At 45.5% G+C, this 25,223-nt stretch overlaps 1 protein-coding gene across 1 annotated transcript in view; it reads right to left on the reverse strand.

Annotated features, from left to right (window-relative positions):
* Positions 1-25,223, reverse strand: part of GABRG3 (gamma-aminobutyric acid type A receptor subunit gamma3) — a 559,814-nt gene that overhangs the window by 10,921 nt on the left and 523,670 nt on the right. Inside the window, exon 7 of the mRNA XM_075060950.1 lies at positions 20,749-20,901. Within this exon, the coding sequence (XP_074917051.1) occupies positions 20,749-20,901 (153 nt within the window). The remainder of the gene's footprint in view (positions 1-20,748; positions 20,902-25,223) is intronic.

The following is a 25,223-nucleotide window of genomic DNA, read 5'->3' on the forward strand; positions in this document are numbered from 1 at the left end:
CGGCAGTTTCTTGGAGCAGCGGGGGAGAGGAAGAGAGCGAGAGGAGGTGGCAGGGGAGGCACACACGTGCTTGGGAGCTCCCTCCCCCGCCCCCCGGCACCCACATGGAGGAGATGCCAAGGGGCCTTCCAGCCAGGAGATGGACATCTGGGGTGGACCTCATTCACCTGAGCAGCTGCTGGGGCTTTGGTAAGGTTTGATCCTGTGATCCAACTCTCCCCCTGCAGCCCCTACTCCTGCCCAATGTTAGGCAAGGGGCAGCCCCATACCCAGTGAGACAAGGGTGAGGAGCAGCAGGCTGCAGTAGGGGAGGAAGGATGCCACATGTGCTGGCAGTTCCCCTCACCCCTTGCTCTCCAGCACCCACCCACCACAGGGGAGATGGAGGAAGGGAGCTTCCTAGACCTGAGCAGCTGGGGCTTGGGTGAATTTTGTGACACTCTACCCCCCACACCCGCCACCACCCTGCAGTCCCCACTCCTGCCCCATGCTGGGCAAGGGGCAGTCCCATCCCCCATCTCCAGTGAGGCTATGGTGAGGGGCAGCAGCAGGTGAGGCACACATGATGGCAACTCCCGCCCCGGTACCCATCATAGGGGAGGCGAGTGGGCTTTCTGGTATACAGAAAGTATACAGATGCTACGAAGTGGGAATGTTCTTAATGTTTTCTCTGACTACTGTGTGGGTGCCTCAGTTTCCCCTATGCATTTCTCAAGGATCTAGATGGTGGGATGAGGGTGTGTCATTGTTGTAGAGCCCCGGAGTGCCAGCGTGATGCTGTCTGCACAGAGAATGGCCGAAACCCTGTCTCCAGGCAACTGATGGCCTGGGCCGCTCTCCTGCAAGGTGCCAATTGAAGGTATTGGAGAGCAAAGAGATCAGGTGGCCTCCTAATTCCTGGAAAAGAGACTGTCATAAACAGATAGCTAAGGGTTAATGTCTCTTTCACCTGTAAAGGGTTAACAAACAGTGACCTGCAACACCTGACCAGAGAACCAATCAGGAGACAAGATACTTTAAAATCTCGGTGGAGGGAAGTCTTTGTTTGTGTGTTCTTTTTCTTTGTCTGTTAGTTTCTCTGGGATCTGAGAGTGAACGGAGTTATACAGGCTCTAATTTTCTATTCAAAGTAGTAAGTGCAGTAGAAGCGGTTTAGTCTTTGGTTATTCTTTATTGCATAGTGTATCTGGCTGGTAGAGTTTTATGTGTATTTGGTGGAGTCATTTTAAAATTGCATATTTTGCTGGAGGAGGCTTTTTCTCCAGTTTCTATACACTGAAGACCTGTTAATATTGTATATGTGCTAATCATGTTATGTGTGTATTGTATCATGGTTATATTGATGGGTCTGGGGATCATAACAAGATACGCCACAGTGTATGTGTGGTTGTGGCGGGGACCCAATGAGAGTGCAAATCGGACCAATTGCTCAACAGGGCAGTCACGCGACAAAGGCTGGAGGTTTCTTCCATTAAAGGCAAACCAAACCAGCCAGACAAAAATGCCTTCGGTTTCCCACTGGCTACTTGCGAAGTCACCAAGCATTCTCTTAAGAGATTCCAGTCTCCCAGTATCACCACCAGTCTCGAGTCGCTGGGATGAATTGGTTATGAAACAAACCCAAGATAAAAGAAAAGGTTTCATCGATCAAGGACAAGCCCGACCCAGGTTCATACAATCGACCAGTTACTTCCAACACGCTGTTGCCAGTCCTTTAGAATCATACATCTGCAGGTTATATTCATCAAAGAAAGGATAGAGATAGAGAGCTAAAGTTTGGTTAATGGAATTATTACATCTAAGTCTGCAAAGTATCTTAGTTCAGGCTTGATAGCAGTGATGGGGAACTGCGAGATTAATCAAGTCTCTGGATACATACCTTCTGGATGGGTACTTCGACTCCTTTGTGAGATTTCAGTTTTGTAGGAAATGTCCTCCGAGGTAGAAGCAGGATTGACGACAAAATGGAGATGAGGCATTGCCTTATATACAGGCTTTTCCAGGATGTAAGGACAGCTTCTTTGTTGCTACATGGAAGTTACAGCAAATGGAGATACTGCAGTCAATGGGCAGTTTTGGCACACCTGCTTGAGTATAAGGCATATCCATGCCTCCATCTCAATGGGTTAAATTGTGTAGTTGATGGTCCTTAATGGGCACAAGCAGGCTAGCTGAGGTGACACCAACTTGTCTGGTATCTTTCCCAGTAACACAGCACAAGTTTGAAATACAGACAGCATACAGCCAATATTCATAACTTCAACTACAAAAATGATACAGACATACAGACAGCATAATTATAACCAGTAACCCATAACCTGGTCTTAGACACGTTATATGACCCCCTTTACATAAGATCTGGTGCCACTACAGGACCTTGGTTGCAACCCATGTTCTATATGGTCCCAGTCTATATCAATAACGTCACACCCTAACCCTATCTCCAAGTGCCCTACCCTTTGGAACACTAACCCTAGGGTGGGAAGACTTACCCATAGCAACCCTAACCCTAGCTCCAAGTTCTCTACCCATAGGAACCCTAACCCTAGCTCCAAATGCCCTACCCTTAGGAACCCTCACCCTGGGGCGAAAAACCCTTCCCATAGGAACTGTAACCCTAGCTACAAGTGCCCTACCCATAGGAACCTTAACCCTAGGTGGGGAAGCCCTACCCAAGGAACCCTAACCCTGCCTGCAAATGCCATACCCATAGCAACCCTACCTCTAGGGTGGAGTGCCCTACCCACAGGAACCCTAACCCTAGTTCCAAGTGCCCTAGGTTAATAACCCTAACCCTAGGGCGGGAAGCCATACCTACAGAAACCCTATACCTAGCTCCAAATGCCATATCCATAGAAATCCTAACACTAGCTCCAAGTGGCTACCCATAGGAATCCTAACGCTAGGGAGGGGCGCCCTACCCATAGCAACCCTAACTCTAGCTCCAAGTGCCCTACCCTTAGAAACTCTAAACCTAGGGTGGGAATCCTTACACATAGGAAACCTAACTCTACCTTTAAGTGTCCTACCCTTAGGAAGCCTACCTCTAGGGTGGGAAGCCCTATCCATAGGAACCCAAACCCTGGCTCTAAGTGCCCTACCCGTAGGAACCCAAACCTTAGTTCAAAGTGTCCTAAACTTAGGAAATCTGTCCCTAGGGCGGGAAGTCCTACCCATACGAACTCTAACCCTAGATCCAATTGACCTAACCTTAGGAACCCTAACCCTAGGTAGCGAATCCCTACCCAAGGAACCCTAACCCTGGTTTGAAGTGCCATACCCTTAGAAACCCTAACTCTAGCTCAAAGTGCCCTACTTATAGGGACCCTAACCCTAGGGAGGGGTGCCCTACACATAGCAACCCTAACCCTATCTTCAAGTTCCCTACCAATAGAAACCCTAACTCTAGAGAGGGGATCCCAACCCATAGGAACCCTAAACCTTACTCCAAGTGCCTTACTCACAGAAACCCGAACACTAGGGCAGGAAGTCCTACTCATAGGAATCCTAACTCCACATCCATGTGCCCTACCCTTAGGAACCCTTACCCTAGGGCAGGAAGCCCTACCCATAGGATCACTAACTCTAGCTTCAAGTGCTCTAAACTTAGGAACACTAATCCTAGACTGGAAAGTTCTATCTATAGGAACCCTGAACCTAGCTCCAAATGCCCTACATTAGGAATCCTGCCACTAGACCCAAGTGACCTACCTTTAGGAACTCTAACCCTTGGGCAGGAAGGCCTACTCATAGGAACCCTAAACCTAGCTTCACGTGCTCTGACGTTAGGAACACTAACCCTAGCCTGGGAAGTCCTACCCATAGGAACACTAAACCTAGCTCCAAGTGCCCTACCGTTAGGAATCCTATGCCTAGGTCAAAGTGCACTACCCTTGGGAACCCTAACCCTAGGGTAGGAAGCCTTACCCATAGGAACCCTAACCCTAGCTACAAGTTCCCTACCCATAGGAACCCTAACCTTAGGGCGGGGTGCCCTAGCCATTGGAACCCTAACCCTAGCTACAAGTGCCCTACCCATTAAAAACTTAACCCTAAAGCAGGAAGTGCTATTCATAGGAAACCTAATCCTGGCTCCAAGTACCCTACCCTTAGGAACCCTAACCATAGGGCGGGAAGTCTGACCCATAGGAACCCTAACCCTAGTTCCAAGTGCTCTACCCATAGGAACAATAACCCTAGCTCCAAGTGCCCTACCCTTAGGAACCCTAACCCTAGTTCCAAATGCCCTACCCTTTGGAACCCTAATCCCAGGGAGGGGAGACCTAAAAATAGGAACCCTAATCCTAACTCCAAGTGCCCATCCCTTACGAACACTGACCCTAGGGTGGGAAGACCTTCCCATAGGATCGCTAACCCTAGCTCCAAATGCCCTACCCATAGGAACCCAAACCCTAGCTCCAAATGCCCTACCCTTAGGCACACTAACACTAGGGCGAGAAACCCTACTCCTAGGAACCATAACCCTAGCTACAAGTGCCCTACCCTTAGGAACCCTAACCCTATGGTGGGAGCCCTACCTATAGGAACCATAACCCTAGCTCCAAGTGCTCTGCCCATAGGAGCCCTAACGCTAGCTCCAAGTGCCCTACCAATAGGAACCCTAACCCTAGGATGGGGAGTCCTACCCATAGGAACCCTAACCCTAGGGCGAGAAGCCATACCCATAGGAACACTAAGAATAGCTCCAAGTGCTATAACCTTAGGAACACTAACCCTAGCATGGGAAGTCCTACCCATAGGAACCCTAACCTCATAGGACACCTACCCATAAATCCAAGTGCCCTACCCTTAGGAACCCTTACCTAGGGCGGGAAGCCCTACCCATAAGAACCCTAACTCTAGCTTTAAGTGCAATAACCTTAGGAACACTAACCCTAGCATGGGAAGTCCTACCCATAGGAGCCTTAATCCTAGCCCCAAGTGCCCTACACTTAGGAAACCTAACCCGAGGGCAGGAAGTCCTAACCTTACGAACTCTAACCCTAGATCGAAGAGTCCAACCATTAGGAACCCTAACCCTAGCTGCAAGTGTTCTACCCTTAGGAACCTTAACCATGGGGGGGAAGCTCTACCCATAGGAACCCTAACCCTGGCTCGGAGTGCCCTACCCATAGGAACCCTAACCCTAGGGCGGGAAGCCGTACCCATAGGGACCCTAAGAATAGCTCCAAGTGCCCTACCCATAGGAACCTTCATCCTAGCTCCAAGTGCCCTACCCTTAGGAAATCTAACCCTAGGGCAGGAAGCCCTACCCATAGGAACCCTAACCCTAGGGCGGGAAGCTCTAACCATAGGAACCCTAACCCTAGCTCCAAGTGTGGTACCCATAGGAACCCTAATCCTAGGGCGGGAAGCCGTACCCATAAGAATCCTATCCCTAGCTCCAAGTGCCCTACTCATAGGAATCCTAACGCTAGGGCAGGGTGTCCTACTCATAGAAACCCTAACCCTTGCTCCAAGTGCCTTACCCTTAGAAACCCTAACATTAAGGTGGGAAGCCCTACCGATAGGAACCCTAACTTGAGCTCAAAGAGCCCTACCCATAGGAACCTTAACCCTAGTTCCAAGTGCCCTACCCTTAGGAAGCCTAACCATAGGGTGGGAAGCCCTAGCTATAGAAAATCTAACCCTAGCTCCAAGTGTCCTGCCCATAGGAACCCTAACGCAAGGGTGGGGCGCCCTACCCATAGCAAACCTAAACCTTGCTCCAAGTGCCCTACCCTTAGGAATCCTAACTGTAGAGGAGGAAGCCCTACCCATAGGAATCTTAACCCTGGCTCCAAGTGCCATACTCATAGGGACCCTAACACTTGCTCCAAGTGCCGTACCCATAGGAACCCTAAACCTAGGGTGGGAAATCCTACCCACAGGAACCCTAACCCTAGCTCCAAGTGCCCTACACTTAGGAAACCTATCCCTAGTGCTGGAAGTCCTATCCATATGAACTCTAATCCTAGATCCAAGTGCCCAACCCTAAGGAATCCTAACCCTGGCTCCAAGTACATACACATAGCAACCCTACCCTATCTCGAAGTGCCCTACCCATAAGAACCCTAACCCTAGGGCGGGGTGCCCTACCCATAGCAACCCTAACCTTAGCTCCAAGTGCCCTACCAATAGGAACCCTAACCCCAGGGCAGGGAGCCCTACCCATAGGAAACCTAACCCTAGCTCCAAGTGCCCTACCCATAGAAACCCTAACCCTAGGGCGGGAAGTCGTACTCATAGGAACCCTAACCCTAGATCCAAGTGCCCTACCCTTAGGAACACTAACTCTAGGGCAGGAAGTCCTATCCATCCGAACTCTAACTCTAGCTCCAAATGCCCTGTCCTTAGGAAGCATAACCCTAGCATGAGAAGCTCTACACATAGGAACCCTAAACATAGCTCCAAGTGCACTATATTAGGAATCCTACTCCTAGGCCCAAGTGACCTACCCTTAGGAACCCTAACCCTTGGGCGGGAAGGCCTACCCATAGGAACCCTAACCCTAGCTTCAAGTGCTCTAGCCTTAGGAACACTAACCTTAGCATGGGAAGTCCTATCCATAGGAACTCTAACCCTAGTTCCAAGTGCTCTACCTTTAGGAATGCTACCCCTAGTCCAAGTGCACTACCGTTAATAACCCTAACATTAGGGAGGGAAGCCCTACCAATAGGAACCCTAATCCTAGCTCCAAGTGCCCTACCTATAGGAACCCTAACCCTAGTTCCAAGTGTCCTACCCTTAGGAACACTAATCCTACGGCGGAAATGCCTAACAATAAGAACGCTAACATTAGCTCCAATTGCCCAACCCTTACGAACCCTAACCCTAGGGTGGGAAGGTCTACCCATAAGAACCCTAACTCTAGCTCCATGTGCCCTACCCATAGGAACCCCAACCCTATAGCGGTAAGCTCTACCCATAGAAACCTTAATCCTAGCTGCAAGTGCCCTACCCATAGAAACACTAACCCCAGGGCGGAAGACCTACCCATAGGAACCTTAAACCTAGCTCCAAGAGCCCTACCCATAGGAAGTCTAACCCTAACTCCAAATGCCCTACCCTTAGGAACTCTCACCCTAGGGTGAGAAACCCTACCCACAGGAACTGTAACCCTAGCTGCAAGTGCCATACCCATAGGAACACTAACCCTAGGGCGGAAAGCCCTACCCATGGGAACCGTAACCCTAGCTCCAAGTGACCTATCCATAGGAACCCTAGTCCTAGGATGGGGCACCCTATCCATAGGAATCTTTCCTCTAGCTGCTCTATCTATAGGAACTCTAACCCTAGCTCCAGGGGCCCTACCCATAGTAACGATAACCCTAGGGCCGGGTGCCCTACCCATTGGAAACCTAACCCTAGCTGCAAATTCCCTATCCACAGGAACCTTAAACTTAGGGCGGGAAGTCCTACTCATAGGAAGTCTATCCCAAGCTCCAAGTGCACTTACCTTAGGAACCATAACTGTAGGGTGGGAATCCCTACCTATAGGAACCCTAAACCTAATTTCAAGTGCCCTAGCCTTAGGAACCCTAACTTTAGCTCCAAGTTCCCTACTCATAGGAATTCCAACTGTAGTTCCAAGTGCTCTAACCCTAGGAACACTAACACTAGTGTGGGAAGCCCTACTCATAGGAAACCTAACCCTAGCTCCAAGTGCCCGATCCATAGGAACCATAAATCCAGCTCCGAGTGCCCTAAACTTAGGAACCCTAACCCTATGGCGGGAAGATCTAACCATAGTAACCCTAACGCTAGCTCCTAATTCTCTCCCCTTAGGAACGCTAACCTTAGCTCCAAGTGCCCTACAATAGAAACCCTAACCCTAGGATGAGGCGCTCTTCCCATAGGAAACCTAACTCTAGCTCCAAGTGCTCTACCCATAGGAACCCTGATACTAGCTCCAAGTGCCCTACCCTTAGGAACATTAGCCGTAACTCCAAGTGCCCTACGCTTAGAAACCCTAACCCTAGGGCGTGAAGTCCTACTCATAGGAACCCTAACCCTAGCTCCAAGTGCCTTATCCATAGGAACTCTAACCCTAGCAGCAAGGCCCTACCCTAGGAACCCTAACCCTAGCTCCAAGTGCCCTATCCATAAGAACCCTTACACTAAGGCAGGGCTCCCTATCCATAGGAACCCTAAGTCTATCTCCAAGTGACCTGCCCTTAGGAACACTAACTCTAGGGCGGGAAACCCAACCCATAGGAATCCTAACCCTAGCTCCAAGTGCTCTACCAAAAGGAACCCCTAACCCTAGGGAAGGGGGCGCTCTACCCACAGGAACCCTGTCTCTAGCTCCTAGTGTTCTATCCATCGGAAACCTAACCCCAGCTCCAACTGGCCTACTCTTAGAAACTCTAATCCTAGCTCCAAGTGCCCTACACTTACAAACACTAACCCAAGGGCGTGGTGCCCTATTCATAGAAACCCTAACCCTAGCTCCAAGTGCCCTACCCACAGGAACTCAACCTTAGGGAGGGAAGTCCTACCATAGGAACCCTAACCCTAGCTTCAAGTGCCTTACCCTTAGGAACCCTAACCCTAGGACGGGAAGCCCTCCCCTTTGGAATTCTAACCCTCGTTCGAAGGGCCCTACACATAGGAATCCTAACCCTAGCTCCAAGTGCCCTACACATAGGAACCCTAACCCTAGAGTGGGGTACCCTACCCATAGGAACCCTAAGCCTAACTCCAAGTGCCCTACCCTTAGGAACCCTACCCCAAGGGAGGGAAGCCCTAACCATATTAACCCTAACCCTAGAGCTGGGTGTTCCATCCATAGCAACTCAAATGCTAGATTCAAGTGCTTTAACCTTAGGAATCCTAATCCTAAAATGGGAAGTTCTATCCATAGGACCCTAACCCAGCTCCACGTGCCCTACCCATAGTAACCTTAACCCTAGCTCCAGGGTCTTTACCCGTTGGAAACCTAATCATAGCTCAAAGTGCCCTAGCTTAATAACCCTAACTCTAGGGCAGGAAGCACTAGCAATAGGAACCCTAACCCTAGCTCCAAGTGCCCTATACTTTGGAATCCTAACCCTAGCTCCAAGTACCCTACCATTAGAAATCCTATCCCTAGGTCCAAGTGCCATACTTTTGGTAACCCTAACCTTACGTTGGGAAGCCCTACCCATAAGAACCCTAACCCAGCTCCACATGCCTTACTCATAGTAACCTTAATCCTACCTCCAAGGTATCTCCCCATAGGAACGCTAACCTATGGCAGTGTTTCAAACCCATAGGAACCCTAACCCTAGCTCTAAGTGCCCTATCCTTAGGAACCCTAACCTTAGGGCGGGAAGCTCTACACATAAGAACCCTAACCCTCGTTCCAACTGCCCTAACCTTAAGAATATTAAGACTAGGGTGGGAAGACCTAACCATGGGACCCTAACCCTAGCTCCAACTGCTCTACCCTTAGGAACCCTAACCTTAGGGTGGAAAGCCCTATATATAGCAACCCTAACCCTAGCACCAAATGACCTAACCTTAGAAACCCTAACTCTAGGGTGGGAACCCTACCCAGAGGAAACCTATCCTGAGCTCCAAGTGCCCTACCCATAGGAATCCTAACCCTAGCCCCAAGTGCCCTACCCTTAGGAAGCCTAATCCTAGCTCCAAGTGCCCTACTATAGGAACCCTAACCCTAGCTAAAAATTCTCTAATCTTAGAAACCCTAAACCTAGGGCGGGACGCCCTAATTATACGAACCCAAACCCTAGCTCCAAGTGCCCTGCCCATAGGAACCCTATATCTAGGTCGGGAAGCCCTAGCCATAGGAACCCTAACCCTAGCTTCAAGTGCCCTACCATACGAAACCTAATCCTAGCTTCAAGTGCCCTACCCTTAGGAACCCAATCCCTAGGTCGTGAAACCCTAACCATAAGAACCCTAACCCTAGCTCCAAGTACACTACGAATAGTAACCCTAATCCCATCTCCAAAGGCCCTACCCTTAGGAATCCTAACACTAGGGAGGGAAGCACTACATATAGGAACTGTAATCCTAGCTACAAGTGCCCTACCCATAGGAACTCTAACACAAGGGCGAGGCATCCAACCCATAGGAGCCCTAACTCTAGCTCCAAGCCCTCTACCCATAGGAATCCTAACCCTAGTGCCCTACCCTTAGGAATGGTAAGCCTAGCTCCAACTACTCTTTGCGTACAAACCCTAACACCAGCGTGGGTTTCTCTACGCATTGGACACCTAATCCTACCCCCAAGTGCCCTACCCATAGGAACTCTAACCCTAGGGAGGAAATTCCTACCCATACGAACCATAACCCTAGCTCCAAGTGCTCTATACTTAGGAACACTAACCCTAGGGCTCGAAGCCCTACACATAGGAACCCTAACCCTGGCTCGAAGTGCCCTAACCATAGGAACCCTAACCCTAGCTCCAAGTGCCCTACCCATAGGAACATTAACCCTAGATCCAAGTTCCCTCTCCATGGGAACCCTAACCCTAGGGCAGGAAGTCCAAATCATAGAAACTCTAATCCTAGTTCCAAGTGCCCTACCCATAAAAACCCTAACCCTAGCGCTAAGTGCCCTACACTTAGGAACCCTAACATTATGGTGGGAAGTCCTAACCATAGGAAAGCTCACTCTAGCTCAAAGAGCCCTACCCTTAGAAACCCGAACCCTAGGTCCAAGTGCCCTACAATTAAGAACCCTAACCGTAGGATAGGAAGCCCTACCCATAGGAATGCTAAACATAGCTCCAAGTGCCCTACCCTTAGAAATCCTAACCCTAGGGCAGGAAGCCATACGTTTAGGAACCCTAACCCTAGCTTCAAGTGCCCTGCCCATAGGAACCCTACCCCTAGCTCCCAGGGCCCTACCATTAGGAACCTTAACCCTAGGGCAGGAAGCCCTACCCATAGGAACCCTAACCCCAGCTTGAAGTGCCCTACCCTTAGGAACCCTTTCGCTAGGGCAGGAAGCCCTACTCCTAGTTTTCCTAACCACAGCTCCAAGTACCCTACCAATAGCAACCCTAATCCTAGCTCCAATTGCCCTACCCTTAGGAACCCTAACCCTAGATCAGCAAGTCTTGTCCATACGAACTCTAACTGTAGCTCCAAGTACCCTACTCTTAGGAAACCTAACCCTATCTCCAAGTGCCCTACCCTTTGGAACTCTAAGGCTAAGGTGGCAAACCCATAGGAACCTTAATCCTCGCTCAAAGTGCCCTACCCATAGGAACCCTAATCCTAGCTCCAAGTGCCCTACTCTTAGGAACCAAAACTCTAGCTCCAACTACTCTACGTTTACAAACCCTAAACCTAGGGAGGAGTTCTCTACTCATAGTAACCCTAACCCTACCTCCAAGTGCCCTACTCATAAGAACCCTAACTGTAGGGGTGGATCTCCTACCCATAGGAACTCTACCTGAAGCTCCAAGTACCCTACCCTTGGGAACAGAACCCTAGGCAGGGAAGTCCTATCCACACAAACTCTAACCCTGGCTCCAAATGCCCTACCCTTAGAAACCCTAACCCTAGGGCGGGAATCCCTACCAATAGGAACCCTAACACTGGCTCGAAGTGTCCTACCCTTAGAACCCTAACCCTAGCTTTAAGTGCCCTTCTCATAGGAATCTTTATCCTAGGGCGGGGTGCCCTACCCATAAGAACGCTAATCCTAGCTCCAAGTGCCCTGCCGATAGGAATCCTAACCCTAGATCCAAGTGCCCTATCCATAGGAACGGTATCCCTAGCTTCAAGTGCCCTACCCTTAGGAACCCTATCCCTATAGTGGGAAACCCTACCCATAGGAACCCTAACTCTACCTTCAAGTGCCCTATCAATAGTAACCCTAATCCGTGCTCCAAGTGCCCTACCCTTAGGAACCTTAACGCAAGGGCGGGAAGCCCTACCCATTGGATCACAAACTCTAGCTTTAAGTGCACTATCCTTAGGAACCCTATCCCTAGGGCAGGAAGCCCTACCCATAAGAACCCTAACCCTAGCTCCAAGTGCCCTACCAACAGTAACCCTACTCCTAGCTCCAAGTGCCCTACCCTTAGGAACCCTAACCGTAGGGTAGGAAGCCCTACCCATAGGAACCCTAACGCTAGCTCCAAGTGACCTACCAATAGTAACCCTACTCCTAGCTCCAAATGCCCTATCCTTAGGAACCATAACTGTAGGGCGGGAACCCCTAACCATAGGAACCCTAACCCTAGCTCCAACTGCCCTACGATTACAAACCCAAAACCTAGGGCGGGATTCCCTACTCATAGGAACCCTAACCCAACCTCCAACAGCCATACCCAAAGGAACCCTAATTCTAGTGCTTGAATTCTCACCTATAGCAACCCTAACCCTAGGGCAGGGTGCCCAACCCATAGGAAACCTTACCATATGGCTGGGTGCCCTACCCATAGGAACCCTAAACCTAGCTCTAAGTGCCCTGCCCTTAGAAACCCTAACCCTAGAGCGGGAACCCCTACCCATAGGAACCCTAGGGTGGGAACCCCTACCCATAGAAACCATAACCCTAGCTCCAAGTGCCCTAACCTAAGGAACCCTAACACTAGGGTGGGAAGCCCAAACTTTAGGAACCCTAACCCCAGCTCCAAGTGCCCGACCCTTAGAAATGCTTATCCTAGTTATAAGTGCCCTACCCTTAGGAACCCTAACCCTAGGGTGGGAAGTCCTACGCATTGGAACTCTAACACTATCTCAAAGTACTCTACTCATAGGAACCCTACTTAGGGTGGGAAGCCGTACCCATAACAACCGTAACCCTAGCTCCAAGAGCCCTCCCCTTAGAAACCCTAACCTTAAAGCGGGAAGACCTATCCATATGAACCCTAACCCTAGCTCCAAGTGCCCTACCAATAGGAACCCTAACCCTAGGGCGGGAAGCCTTACCGAAAGGAATTCTAACCCTAGTTCAAAGTGCCCTATCCATAGGAACCATAACCCTAGGGTGGGAAACCCTACCCATAGCAACCATAACCCTAGCTCCAAGAGCCCTAACCTTTGGAACCCTAACCCTAGCTCTAACTGCACTACCCATAGGAAATCAAACGCTAGTTGTAAGTGTCCTACACATAGGAACCCTAACCCTAGTTCCAAATGCCCTACCCTTAGGAAACCTAATCTTAACTAAAAGTGCCCTATCCATAGGAACCCTAACCTAGTTCCAAGTGCCCTACCCTTAGGAACTCTAACCCTACGGCAGGAAGGCCTGTGCATAGGAACCCTAACCTTAGCTACAAATGCCCTAACCATAGGAACCCTATACCTAGCTCCAAGTGCCCTACCCTTAGGAATCCTAACCCTAGGGCGGGAATCCCTACCCATTGGAACTCTAACGCTAGTTCAAAGGGCCCTTCCCTAAGGAACCCTAACCCTAGAGCGGGAAGCCCTCCCCAAAGGAACCCTAATCCGAGCTCAAAGTGCCCTACCCGTAGGAATCCTAACCCTAGGGTGGGGAGCCCTACCCATAGCAACCCTAACCCTAGCTCCAAGTGCCCTACCCTTAGGAACCTTAACCCTAGGGCAGGAAGACCTATCAATATGAACCCTAACGCGAGCTCCAAGTGCCCTACCCATAGGAACTCTAACCCTAGTTCCAAGTACTCCACCCTTAGGAATCTTAACCCAAAGGCGCGAAGCGCAACCATTAGGAACGATAACCCTAGCTCCAAGTGCCCTACTCTTAGGAATCCTAACCCTAGACCGGGAAGCCCTACACATAGGAATCTTAACCCTAGCTCCAAATGTCCTAACCATAGGAACCCTAACCCTTTCCTCCAAGAGCCCTACCCTTAAGAATCCTAATCCTAGGGCGGGAAGCCCTACCCAGTGGAACCCTAACCCTACCTCCAAGTGCCCTACCCATAGGAACGTTACCTCTAGCTTCAAGTGCCCTACCCTTAGGAACCCTAACGCTAGGGCGGGAAGCCCTACCCATAAGAACCCTAACCCTAGCTGCAAGTGCCCTACCAATAGTAACCGTAATCCAAGCTCCAAGTGCCCTACCCTTAGGAACCCTAATCGTAGGGCGGGAAGCCCTGCCCATAGGAACCCTCATCCTAGCTCCAAGTGTCCTACCCTTTGGTATGCTAACCCTAGCTCCAACTGCCCTTCGCTTACAAACCCTAACTCTAGGGCAGGATTCCCTACTCATAGGAACCCTAACTCTAGCTCTAGACACCCTAACCCTGGTGCTAGAAGCCCTATCCATAGGAACCCTAACCCTATCTTCAAGTGCCCTACCCATAGGAACCCTAGCCCTAGCTCCAAGGGCTCTACCTTTAGGAACCCTAACCCTAGGGCAGGAAGCCCTACCTATTAGAACCCTAACCCTATCTTCAAGTGCCCTACCCACAGGAACCCTAGCCCTAGCTCCTAGTGCCCTACCCATAGGAACCCTAAGCCTAGGGTGTGAAGCTCTACCAGTAGGAACTCTAACCCTAGCTCCATGTCCCCTACCTTAGGCATGATGAAATTACAGACAAAAGGGGCAACTTGGGACCCCATGGGAGCTTCACCCAGACTATGTAACTCCTCAGCTAAATGAACTGAAAGTGACTAAGAACCTGACCACATTCACAACCTCCATGTAAAACCTATCTCTTTGACTGAGCATTCTGGTAACACAACTTTTACACTCCCACTGCTCACTCAATCTTTTATTTTATCAAAACAAAAAGAAAAAAACCCCTAAACTCTACTTCCTGAATAAGAAGACAGAGATTTTTGTTCTTAATCTTGGAGGGTACTTTGTCATAGATTCCGGGTAGCTGCATCTGTATTCCCTGTCCATGGTCCCTCAAGGGCTCCAAGACATTACCTCTCCAGGGTGGAGATGTGTGTCTCACTCCCTCCTGACAACATGTTTTAAATCTGCACTGCTCCCTGAACTACACTGCAATATCCCTAGCAAACCAGTCTGTGTTTGCTTTCTCTCCAAGGGCTATGACTAGTGTATTGCCAGGAGATACAAGTCACTACACAGCTTCTTCTAAGCAAGCATAATTATTCTTAAGGTAAAAGCATAACAGAGAAAAACATATAAAAACAACAAACTTTTCTATATGTATGATAAAATCCTACCAGAGGTCACCCAGAAAGAAGGCCCTGAGTCAGTTTAAACTCAGGATATTTATCCAAAAGTCCTTCCTTTCTCTATTATTCTCTGGAGAATCCAGTTTGAACTAGTATATGTGAGCCTCCATCCCCCTCCCCCTGGAGGAGGACTTCTCTTGGAGGGAAGTTTATAAGCAGTCTGATTTGCCTTAATTACCGCCCACTGTTTTAAGTTCCTGGAAAAGTCATGGTAGCTGTCCCCCATGGAGTCACACACAATTATACATATATCATTCATTTAAAACTACGGACCCCAAAGATAGATGTTGCAACTCCATGCAGTATCGCGTGTGGATACTACAGTGATGAGCACTAGGATCAGAACTTAGTTAGATAGAAGACCACAGTAGGAATGGGCAGGAGCTGGGCCAGAGTTGCAGCACCAGTGGCATTTGAAAGGGTAGCCACAGGGGAAAGTGTGTAGGATCTCTTCAGCCTCTTTCATCTCCCCAACCACATTTAAAGAGCTCAAAAATTCAGGCTTTATGCAAATAAGATGCCATTGCTTAGGGTATGTCTGCACTGGAGCTGGCAGGTGTAAATTCCAGCTTTCGGAGCCATACCTGAGTGAGCTCTGATTGAGCTAGCACACTAAAAATAGAGAGTAACCAGGGTGATGTGAATGGCGGGAGGGGGCTACCCTGTGAACAAATACAATAAACAAGCACTGAAAGCTATTTTTTGAAGTAATAAAAATTTAGTCCATTGTGTATAAGCAATAGAAATACTGTTTTTAAACATTAAAATTTGTTTTATAGTATCGCATAGTGAGCAGAAATGGAAAAAAAGGCATAAAACACTATACACCAACAGCGTATATCTAGAGGCCATATACATCAGTAAGAACCAACACCTATTTTTTCCCCAAAATAGTATCTAGATTCTTTACCCTGGCCTCACTGCTATTCTGTGTGAGATCACTTTGGTAGCTGATGTCCAGGAGGTTCTAGGATAGATCTCTTATTGTGGGAAGAGCCTTCCACCCTGTTCTAAAATTTGAAATGCTCCAGAACTGTCTGTCAGTTTTTTAAGACCTACCAAAGATCTGAAATTACAATCAGAGTCATCCTGATTTCATTTCCACAGCTTCATGTCACAGCTGGCATTAATGTCCTCAGTCAGAGAACTGTATGTGTTTAAATTTATTTTCTGTCAATGATATTAATATTAAATTTACTATTTTATAAATCAAATAAGACTTTCCAGCAAACTAAGATAGCTCAGAGGATTCATAATGGGTGAACAATGTTTTACCTTTAGGTCACTGGTATGAATTTAATTGTGATCAATACTTACATTAATATTTTACCATCTGATAGCTGCTTAAAAGACTTCATTATGCAAAGAAAATTAGTGGTCTGAATCTGGCAGTCTCCGAGGACTCATGAATTATATAGTTAGAGAGGCTCAATTACCCTCTTATATCGAAGGGTATCTTCTGTCAGGCAAAATAATGGCATGTTGAGGGGGCAGCATGGGGAAGATTGTACTACTGTTGCCCAAGCTGTAGCTAGTTTTGAAGGTAAGGATTTCATTTTCTTCATCTTCCAGTCTTGGCACCTTTCATGAGCACTAAATTCATTTTCAAAATGTAAGTGACTGAAGGATGGAAGTGAAAGGAAAGTGACGTGAGTTTTTATTAAGTGCCATCGTTGGGCTTGACGACTGCTGTATATTTGACACTTGCAATTTCAGATCTACATGGTAACATAATCATAATAGTATCAGATAATGGAATGTGCTAACACCCTACCTATATATATGTCTCAAAAGAAGGCAGTTTGCTGAAAACGTCAGTTAAATTAAGCCCTCTGAATTTCAATAAAAAACACCCCCATAGTTTATCCAGTATAATTTTTCTTCTCTTTAAACGTCTGCCAACATATCTAGATTGGTAGCTTTGGAAGAAGGTAATTTTCATAGTTAATAAGAAGTATAAATATTAGAAAGCAACTCCAGCCCTGTAGATGGAGGCATTTACACAAGGAGGCAGCATAGTCTAGTGGTTAGAACACACAACTAGCAGTCAGGACTGGTGCGTAATCTGCCTATCTCTGACACTGACTCAGTGTGATCTGAGGGTAACTTCATCTCTCTGTTCCTCATCCCTTGGTTTGTAAAGCAGGAAAAATAACACCCATCTTTCTAAAAAAATCAACCAACCAACCAAACAAAAATAAAACACTTTGAGATCTTCATATTCAGGTGCTAGTGTTTGTGTATGTGCCATAATATGGATTATTACTACAGTTCTATTGTCCTCTCAGAACTAAATATCCCGTATTTCATTATTTCAGTATATAAGCAGCTCATTACTGATAGCTGTGCAGAAGAGGGTAAAGCCTTTATTTCATACAACCCAGAGCAGTTGCCAATAGCTCAGCACATTACTCATTAATTTCAAGGAGTGAATTTTTTCCCCTGATGTAATGCCATTTAAGTCAATGAAGTTACATCAGGAGCAAATTTGCCCCCTTCCCCGAGTCTATAAATCATTTCGACTGATTAGCATTAATGGTCTAGAAAACCCGGGATGATTTCAGTGAGTAGCCGTTAGCTGTGTTACACACAAATGCACACTGTACTATTTTTAGAAGCGGGTACAATGTATGCTGCTTTTCAGTTCAGACAGAGTTCCTGTTCAAATTGTGTAAATGCACTAAAGCAAATAAACAGCACTAATGTGGCTATTCTGAAGATTTACAGTAAACTGACCATTGGGAGACATTTGGGCTCTGATGGTGCACAAGGACATATGTCCCACCTATCATTACTTTTTAGTCGCTTGATGTAATTTATAATTTTAGACGAGTAACTAAAGGTTTAATTATTTCTCAGAGTGTATCCACATGGACTTCTCTGGACTCTATCTAACCAAAGAGAGTTGGGCACCTAATTCATCTAGACTGCTTGGAAAACTTCAGCTTAGTTTCTAATTTGACACTCACTCATTGCTATCAGAATGTCTCATTCCTATTGGCTAGAGGTCTTCAGGAACATTCAAGACAGTACATTGGTGTGACTAAAATTCTAACCTTCACGCTTGTCTAATTAGTTTGGAAATGGACCTATGCAGTATAAGTAAAGGAGCTTCCTGAGAGATAGCGCACAAGCAAGTTGTTTCTAGTAGGAGAAAGCACTTGACACTTTTTTTTCTCCTGGTTTGTTGTTTTTAATGAAAATCAGGCATTGTGAAACAGAATTCAGATGGGTGATTTGTGATTCTTCGGTACACAATATTGTCTCACACGTTTATTGAAACACTGTGATTAATAATTCCTTGTCTCTATTGATGCAGCTAATTTAAGAGAATTGCATTAGTACCATAAGGCCTGATTCTCATTTCCACTAAGGCCTCCTTATACCCCATTGGCCTTTGAAAATGGGTGTAAATTTGAAATCCCCTTTCTACTGCTAGAGTGGCAATGGAGAGACACGATACTGTAAATAAGAATCGGGCCTCCAGTCTTTTGTTTCTGGAAAATGGGGTTCAAATTATGCACATCTGGAATTCTGAAGGACATTTACAGTATATAGCTGTTCAATTCAAAGCTTACCAATCCAATACTCGGCAGGATTTGGAGTGTTACACCCAAGCAGAAAATCAGAACACATTTGTCAAAAGGTTTGCTAAGGTTTGTGAATTTCTGGAGTGGAGTTGGGACGTTTATGATTCTGTGTTGACCTCATGGGAAGTGATTTTTTTAGTCTTGCATTATTTCTTTTTAATTAACTAACGTATGCTCTCAGCAGTCTTATTGCAAGTTCTCCCAAGTCTCTTCCCGTTACTGCTCCTGTTGCATACTTCCATCATAATGAACCATCTATGACTTGAAGAGATGTCCCCGGTCATTCACTAAGAATAAAGGCTCATTTAACCCTGTAGCAAGATGGGCTGTGTACTTACAGCAGGAACATCTGACGGTTGGATTCATTGCTGAAACAAAGTGGTAGCGAGTGGAAAGGCTATACTTAAAACATATTTTTAGTAACATATTTCTGCTGTCATTCATTGTGATGAGCTAGACCATCATTTTAACATGTTAGTTTTGCTCATTTATGTGATGCAGAATGTTTCAAGCCAAGTGCTGACAAACCTTAATAAATTTCATGCCTCACTGAGTTATGGACTCTGCTAAAATTTTCAAATGTGCTTAAGGGATTTAGGAGTCCAAAGCCTTCTGGTGAGTTTTAAGCTCCTAAATCCCTTAAGCACATTTGAAATTTTCATCTTGATTGCCTCCAGAGCTCCGTGTTTCAGCTGGAAGCTACATCACTCAGGAGGTGGGTAGCTGCCCTGATTCACTCATTTGCAGGAAGAAATGATAATGCTGGACTGAGGTACTCTGAACAGACAATAAATGTTGCGGTCTTGAACTAAATGGCTTCCTCTTGCAACTTTGTGAAAGAACAAACTGGTGGGAATGAGGAATTCCTCTAAGAGTCTAGCTCCCCAGTGTGATCTTAGTAAGATAGCTTGCAGAAACAGGCTTAGATAAGGACTCTTGGTCATTTTCAGTTCAATAAGTCATTTTTAAAGAATTTTTCCTATATAGAAAAGGGGCAGATGGTGATGACCTGTGCATAGCTGCTAGAAGACTCACAAAGCTTTGTGAAAAAGGCCTCCCCCTGTTATGAGAGCCCCCCCAACCAATAGGAGTCCCTGTTCATTCCTAGGGAATTACTCAGCCAAGAGGGGGTAGTGAGACTACAGCCTTGATCCCCCTCCATCTGCCATCTCCCATCCCCGGTATTTTCTCGAAAGGGAGAGGCTATTTGTGTCAGCATAAGAGTTGTGCAAAGTGAGTATCCCATTGGGTGCAGAGCAGCTTTTGGAAAGATTATGCTTCCTTGAGGCAAAATCTTCCATGTGCTATCCCTGGGATGGATGCACTGACCAGGGCTCTGGCATAACAGCTACAATGGAGCCCCAATATCTTTCCTTCTGTTTTAATGTGTACATAGTTAATCTCCTGTTACAACCCTGCCCCTGTGTTCCTGATACTTGCACAGCCTGCAGTTTTTGTGTTAGACGTTGAAAATTCTGCCCAATTATTTTTAACATAGCCTAAATTTAAGCACCTAAATCCAAACTTTGGCACTTATATAAGTGACCTGATTTTCAGAGGTGTTGGAGAGCTGCCAGCACCTCTGAAAAACAGGACTCTTATTTATGTACCTAGCTCTAGGCACTCAAGCATCATCATTTTGGACAAATTTCTTCTTATTCCATCAATATTTGTCTGTCTATAAATATAACATAAGAAACAGCAGCTTAAGGATGGAAGGAAGGAAGCAGTCTACTGTGCCTATCATTCAAAAATCCTACTAGAGAAACCACAGAAGGATTAGCGAGACAATTATTCATTCTGAGCTATTATGCAAACAAAACAGGTGGCAGAGTCATTTATTTTTTAATTGTTCCTTTAAAACTCAAATACCAAATTCCCCTGTCACAACTGGCTTTTGGGTCTCTAGGAGCTGGCTGTGATGATGTGCAGTACATATCTAGTGCCCAGAGATGTTGGTCTCCTAATTGGAAAGGAGATGAAATTTTCAAATGGTAAAGCAGGATATTTGTTAATATTCAACACAGTGATAGAACAGAAATAATTAAGACCTTACCTAGTGCTGTTCTTGCTGGTGTGGCATCTTTTTTAATCCAGAACGACACCCAGGATAACACAACTGTTAAGATGCAGGGTATGTATGTTTGAATAGTGAAGTATCCCATTCTTCTACTTAAATCAAAGTATATAGTCATGACTATGTAATCACCTGCAACAACAGGAAAGAAGACAAAAAGGATATTGTGATGAAGTTCAGTTACTCAGTTGCCTCACTGGTAATCTTTAGAGCAAGTATTGTTTCAAATATGCAAAGTGTATGAAATATCTCCTTGTGTTCTGAGACCATCTGTGCAAAAAAGCCCAGGCACAATGCAGCTGAATTAAAGCTTTCTCACTCAGAATTTCCTTTGTTTTATCCCTTTGATAGGGATTTCAATGTGTCTGGACAGCTGGTGTGAAGTGGGGACAAGATCCTTCCCTCTCACCTGATCTTGACTAATGGGTTTGTCTGAGACCTCTTGGCTTCCTGTGGCTGGAACATCAGAATGATTCCATGGAAAGTATCACTATCATAGAATATCAGGGTTGGAAGGGACCTCAGGAAGTCATCTAGTCCAACCCCCTGCTTAAAGGGGATGAATCCCCAGATTTTTGCCCCAAATGGTCCCCTTGAGGATTAAACTCACAACCCTGGGTTTTGCAGGCCAATGCTCAAACCACTGAGCTATCCCTCCCTCTCCCATTAGGCTACCATTGTCCCACAACTCACAGTGGCCATTTCACTTTCCTATGGGTGCACCTTCCCTACCAAACACCTGATTTCGGATTTGACTGGCTTCACCATTTCCCCCTCAGACCACAATGCTACTGTACACAAGCTGTTAGGAGTCCTTATCCACAATGAAGCACACAAACTTTCTCCATAAACTGAGATCTTGTTCACAGAGATTGAAAGCTCAATGTGGAAAAGCCTTAATTAGTCTCAGATCAGGTTTTCTACCACACAGTAAACATGACAAAGTACAGCATTCTCTCTTGGGGCCCCTTAACAATATTTTCTATGTTCTTTGTGATTGGTAACATTTCAGTATTCCTGAGTACCAAATGTATTATTGAATAGTTGGCATAAAAGATTCCCTTGTGTTAGTAAAGTACATAATACCACCATTTGTACATTTTGTTTTCTATCTAGGTTTTAATGCTATACCCATCAGCACAGTGGTGTCCAAATTGTATCAGAAATACAGTTCTGTAAGCAAAAAGTGAAAAAAAAATAGTATACCATAGTATTTTGCAAAGTGCTGTCCCTACAGTGCCTATGTGTCCTGTCTTTGAGAAGGTATAAAATTGTGTGGGTTTTCTGATTTATGTATGTAAACCACCCTAACCTGTGGAGACCCCTTTTGCTCTTACTCTATAGAAGATACAATTCTCTGTGGTTATCAGGCCCTAAGAGGTTATATGTGAAAGCAATAATGATTGTATTATCTCTTTTGTTACTGAGCTGGGGATCTGTGAAGTATGAGAACAGAATAACTCTCAATAATTGACATGGGAAGAGTATAATGTTATATCTACTGCTGCTCTTTTAGTATACAGCACCTCAGCTTTTATTTCTGTGTTCTTTAAATGTCCTTTTATGATTATTATTGCTACAGATGTGGTCTGATAAGGTTATTATGTAACACTGACAGACCTTGGGTGTCAGCAGGTGGTGTAGAACCTAGGACCTCTAGCACTAGATGCATGAGTCTCAAGCCATATGGTTCTTAGGTAAGGCTGTAAAGTAGACTTATTAAGCTTTCTCTCTAAGTGGTCTTGGTGCCACTAGATGAGACAGAACTCCACACCCAGGAGATGTGTGGGTTACAATGACAGACAGGGCATAAACTTGCTTGTACCCCTTCTCCAATCACATGGCAGATGGTATGTACAGTAATCAGCACTCTGCCTTTCCAGTAGAAAGAACTGTATTTCTACTTTAGGGTTAGAAGAATCTCCAAGCATTTAAACAGCTGCCATTTTTAAGGGCTCCCCCAAAATTGCTCACAAAATCCCTGTCACACACAGAAAAAAGAACATTGAATGCTTCAGTTCCTCTTTAAAATGGATCATTATTGGTTGGGTGCTGTCAGCGTTCTTAGTGCTGCACACGAACCATGTAGGGGAGAAAATCTTTATCCCCAAAGGGCTTACAGTCAACAGTGATTGCCATTAAGTAGTTACCACTTGCCACCGGATTCCACAGAGTGATCATACAATTATGTCTTCTAGATACAGAGAAAAAAACTATAGTGATTTCAGATACTGCTACATAGTAACTTTTCTTAGCTCTCATATACCTATTTTAATTCATAGATCTCAAAGCCTCTTCTAAAGGATGGTAGTATCGTAATTGCATTTTGCAGATCAGCAGCCAGATTTTTAAAGGTATTTAAAGGTGCCTAAAGATCTAAAGAATATTTGAGAGTCGCCCAGTATGAAATTCATGAATGGCTGGGAGAGCATTCATGTAACATAGCTGTGAGTAATTTTACGTACTAGTGGCTGTATGTGGGCAGGCCAGGTGTGGCTCCTTTGGCAGCAAAGCAGTGTAAAAGGCACCCCAGGCTAGAGAGTTCAGGGGACACTGCTGTTCAACAGTCCAGATTGTACCCTGGGGAATGTCAGAATATGATGCTATTGACATAGTAAAAGAAAACCCTAATCTAGGTACCAGATTTATTACCACAACATTAGCAGCGGATCAATTTTCATATCTTCCTCATACCACACAACATTTCTCACAGTGAGGAATGGAGATCAAGCCATGCAGGCAATTGTAGCGGCCTTCGTTGTGTGTAAATTTGTGTCCAAGACACATTCTCCCCCATTTGTTTAATTACAGAAACATTTGACAAACAAATGATGCATCAAGGGTCTGAATCTCCCCTGTACAAGTGAGAATCAGGGTTACCGTAGCTTCACCGAAGTTCATGGAGTTATGCAAGTGTGAAACTGATGTGAGAAGAGACCTAGCCCCTGAGAGTCTAAAGTAAGGCTAGGCAGTGCACTGTTTGGATACTATGAAAGCCGCTGATGGTCTTGGTGTGGGGAGGAAATCATTTTGGCATTAAAAAAACTGGAAGCACTTATGTCCCTCATGTTGGCACTATCGTGGTAAGTAAAAGCTATGTGCTGGCCCAAGGCTTTTAAAAACTACTGTAGACTGCAGTATGCATCTAAATTGCATTTTAGATTTTCCTTTAACCTTGATCAGATCAACTCCTTTTGAGTGACCTCACTTTGTCACTCAGCCTCCTGAATAGCTGCATCAGTTCCTAGTTATCTAAAATTTCTTGCTAGTAGTTTTTGTTAGTGTGTACAGCAGTAGCACGTACATGCCAAGTTGAACGCAGTACAGTTTTACAGCTACTTATTTAAAGTACATGGATCATCAATAATGAAAATCACTCAGCTTCTATTCTAAAAGATTACAGAAATGTCAAAGGAAGAGGCATGAGTTTTATAGGCATTAACAATCCAAGACATAAAATTAAAATATTTTCTTCATTCTGCATTGTGGGACAACTGTATATGGTACATTCATTTTATAGAAATCCAACTGACATTAATGTGATTTCCAGATAAGGAACAAATACAGAACATGCAATACAGATCTGCAAAGCAGATTTCAGAGGAAAACTCTGCTTTAAGGTAAAAATAAGGGATATAATGGACTTAAAAAAAACATAAGTAATCTAATTGCAAAAATGGAGGCCACATGGAAACCAAAGATATCTCCAATTTGCAACTAAGAAAATAGTTTTTGTTATCAGCAACTTAAATAATTTCTCAGGAAACTTACCTAAAATTTTAACTAAACAATCAGTCAAGTTATTGAAATAATGAAGATTGCCTGTAGGCAAAATAATCCACTAAAGGTTTTATCAAACAAGAAAAAAAAATGTGTCTTAAGGCAACAAATCTTTTAAAGTAATCAAAATAGCGAGGCAAAATTTCTCATGAAACCTGATAACCCTTATTAATTTTAGTTTACAATTTGAAAATACGACGATAGTTGGAAAAATAATGATTTTCTATGGATTCAGAACCTGGAGTTTTAATGAATGGTGCTAAGCAGCAGCATATTGTCTTTTTCTGCTAAAGACTGAGGAAGGCTTGAGCGAACTGCCAAAAGTTTTCCTATATCACATTAAAACTCAACTCCCTTAAAGATGAAATCTTTGAGTAGCACATAACTGGAAGTTGTATTTTAAAACAGATCTTTTTACAGTATAACCACACTAATGTGCATTGCATAGTAATTCATATCTTCAAATTAGACCATATGTTGAATCTACTACAGTTGTTTCACCATCTTACCCCTTGTCATAAACAGATAGCTAAGGGTTAATGTTTCTTTTACCTGTAAAGGGTTAACAAAGGGAACCAAACACCTGACCAGAGGACCAATCAGGAAACTGGATTTTTCAAAGTGAGGGAGGGAACTTCTGGGTGTGTTTTGTCTTTGTTCTGCCTGTTTGTTTT

This window comes from Chelonoidis abingdonii, chromosome 1 (genome assembly GCF_003597395.2).
Source record: "Chelonoidis abingdonii isolate Lonesome George chromosome 1, CheloAbing_2.0, whole genome shotgun sequence".
In the NCBI taxonomy this organism is placed as follows: domain Eukaryota; kingdom Metazoa; phylum Chordata; order Testudines; family Testudinidae; genus Chelonoidis; species Chelonoidis abingdonii.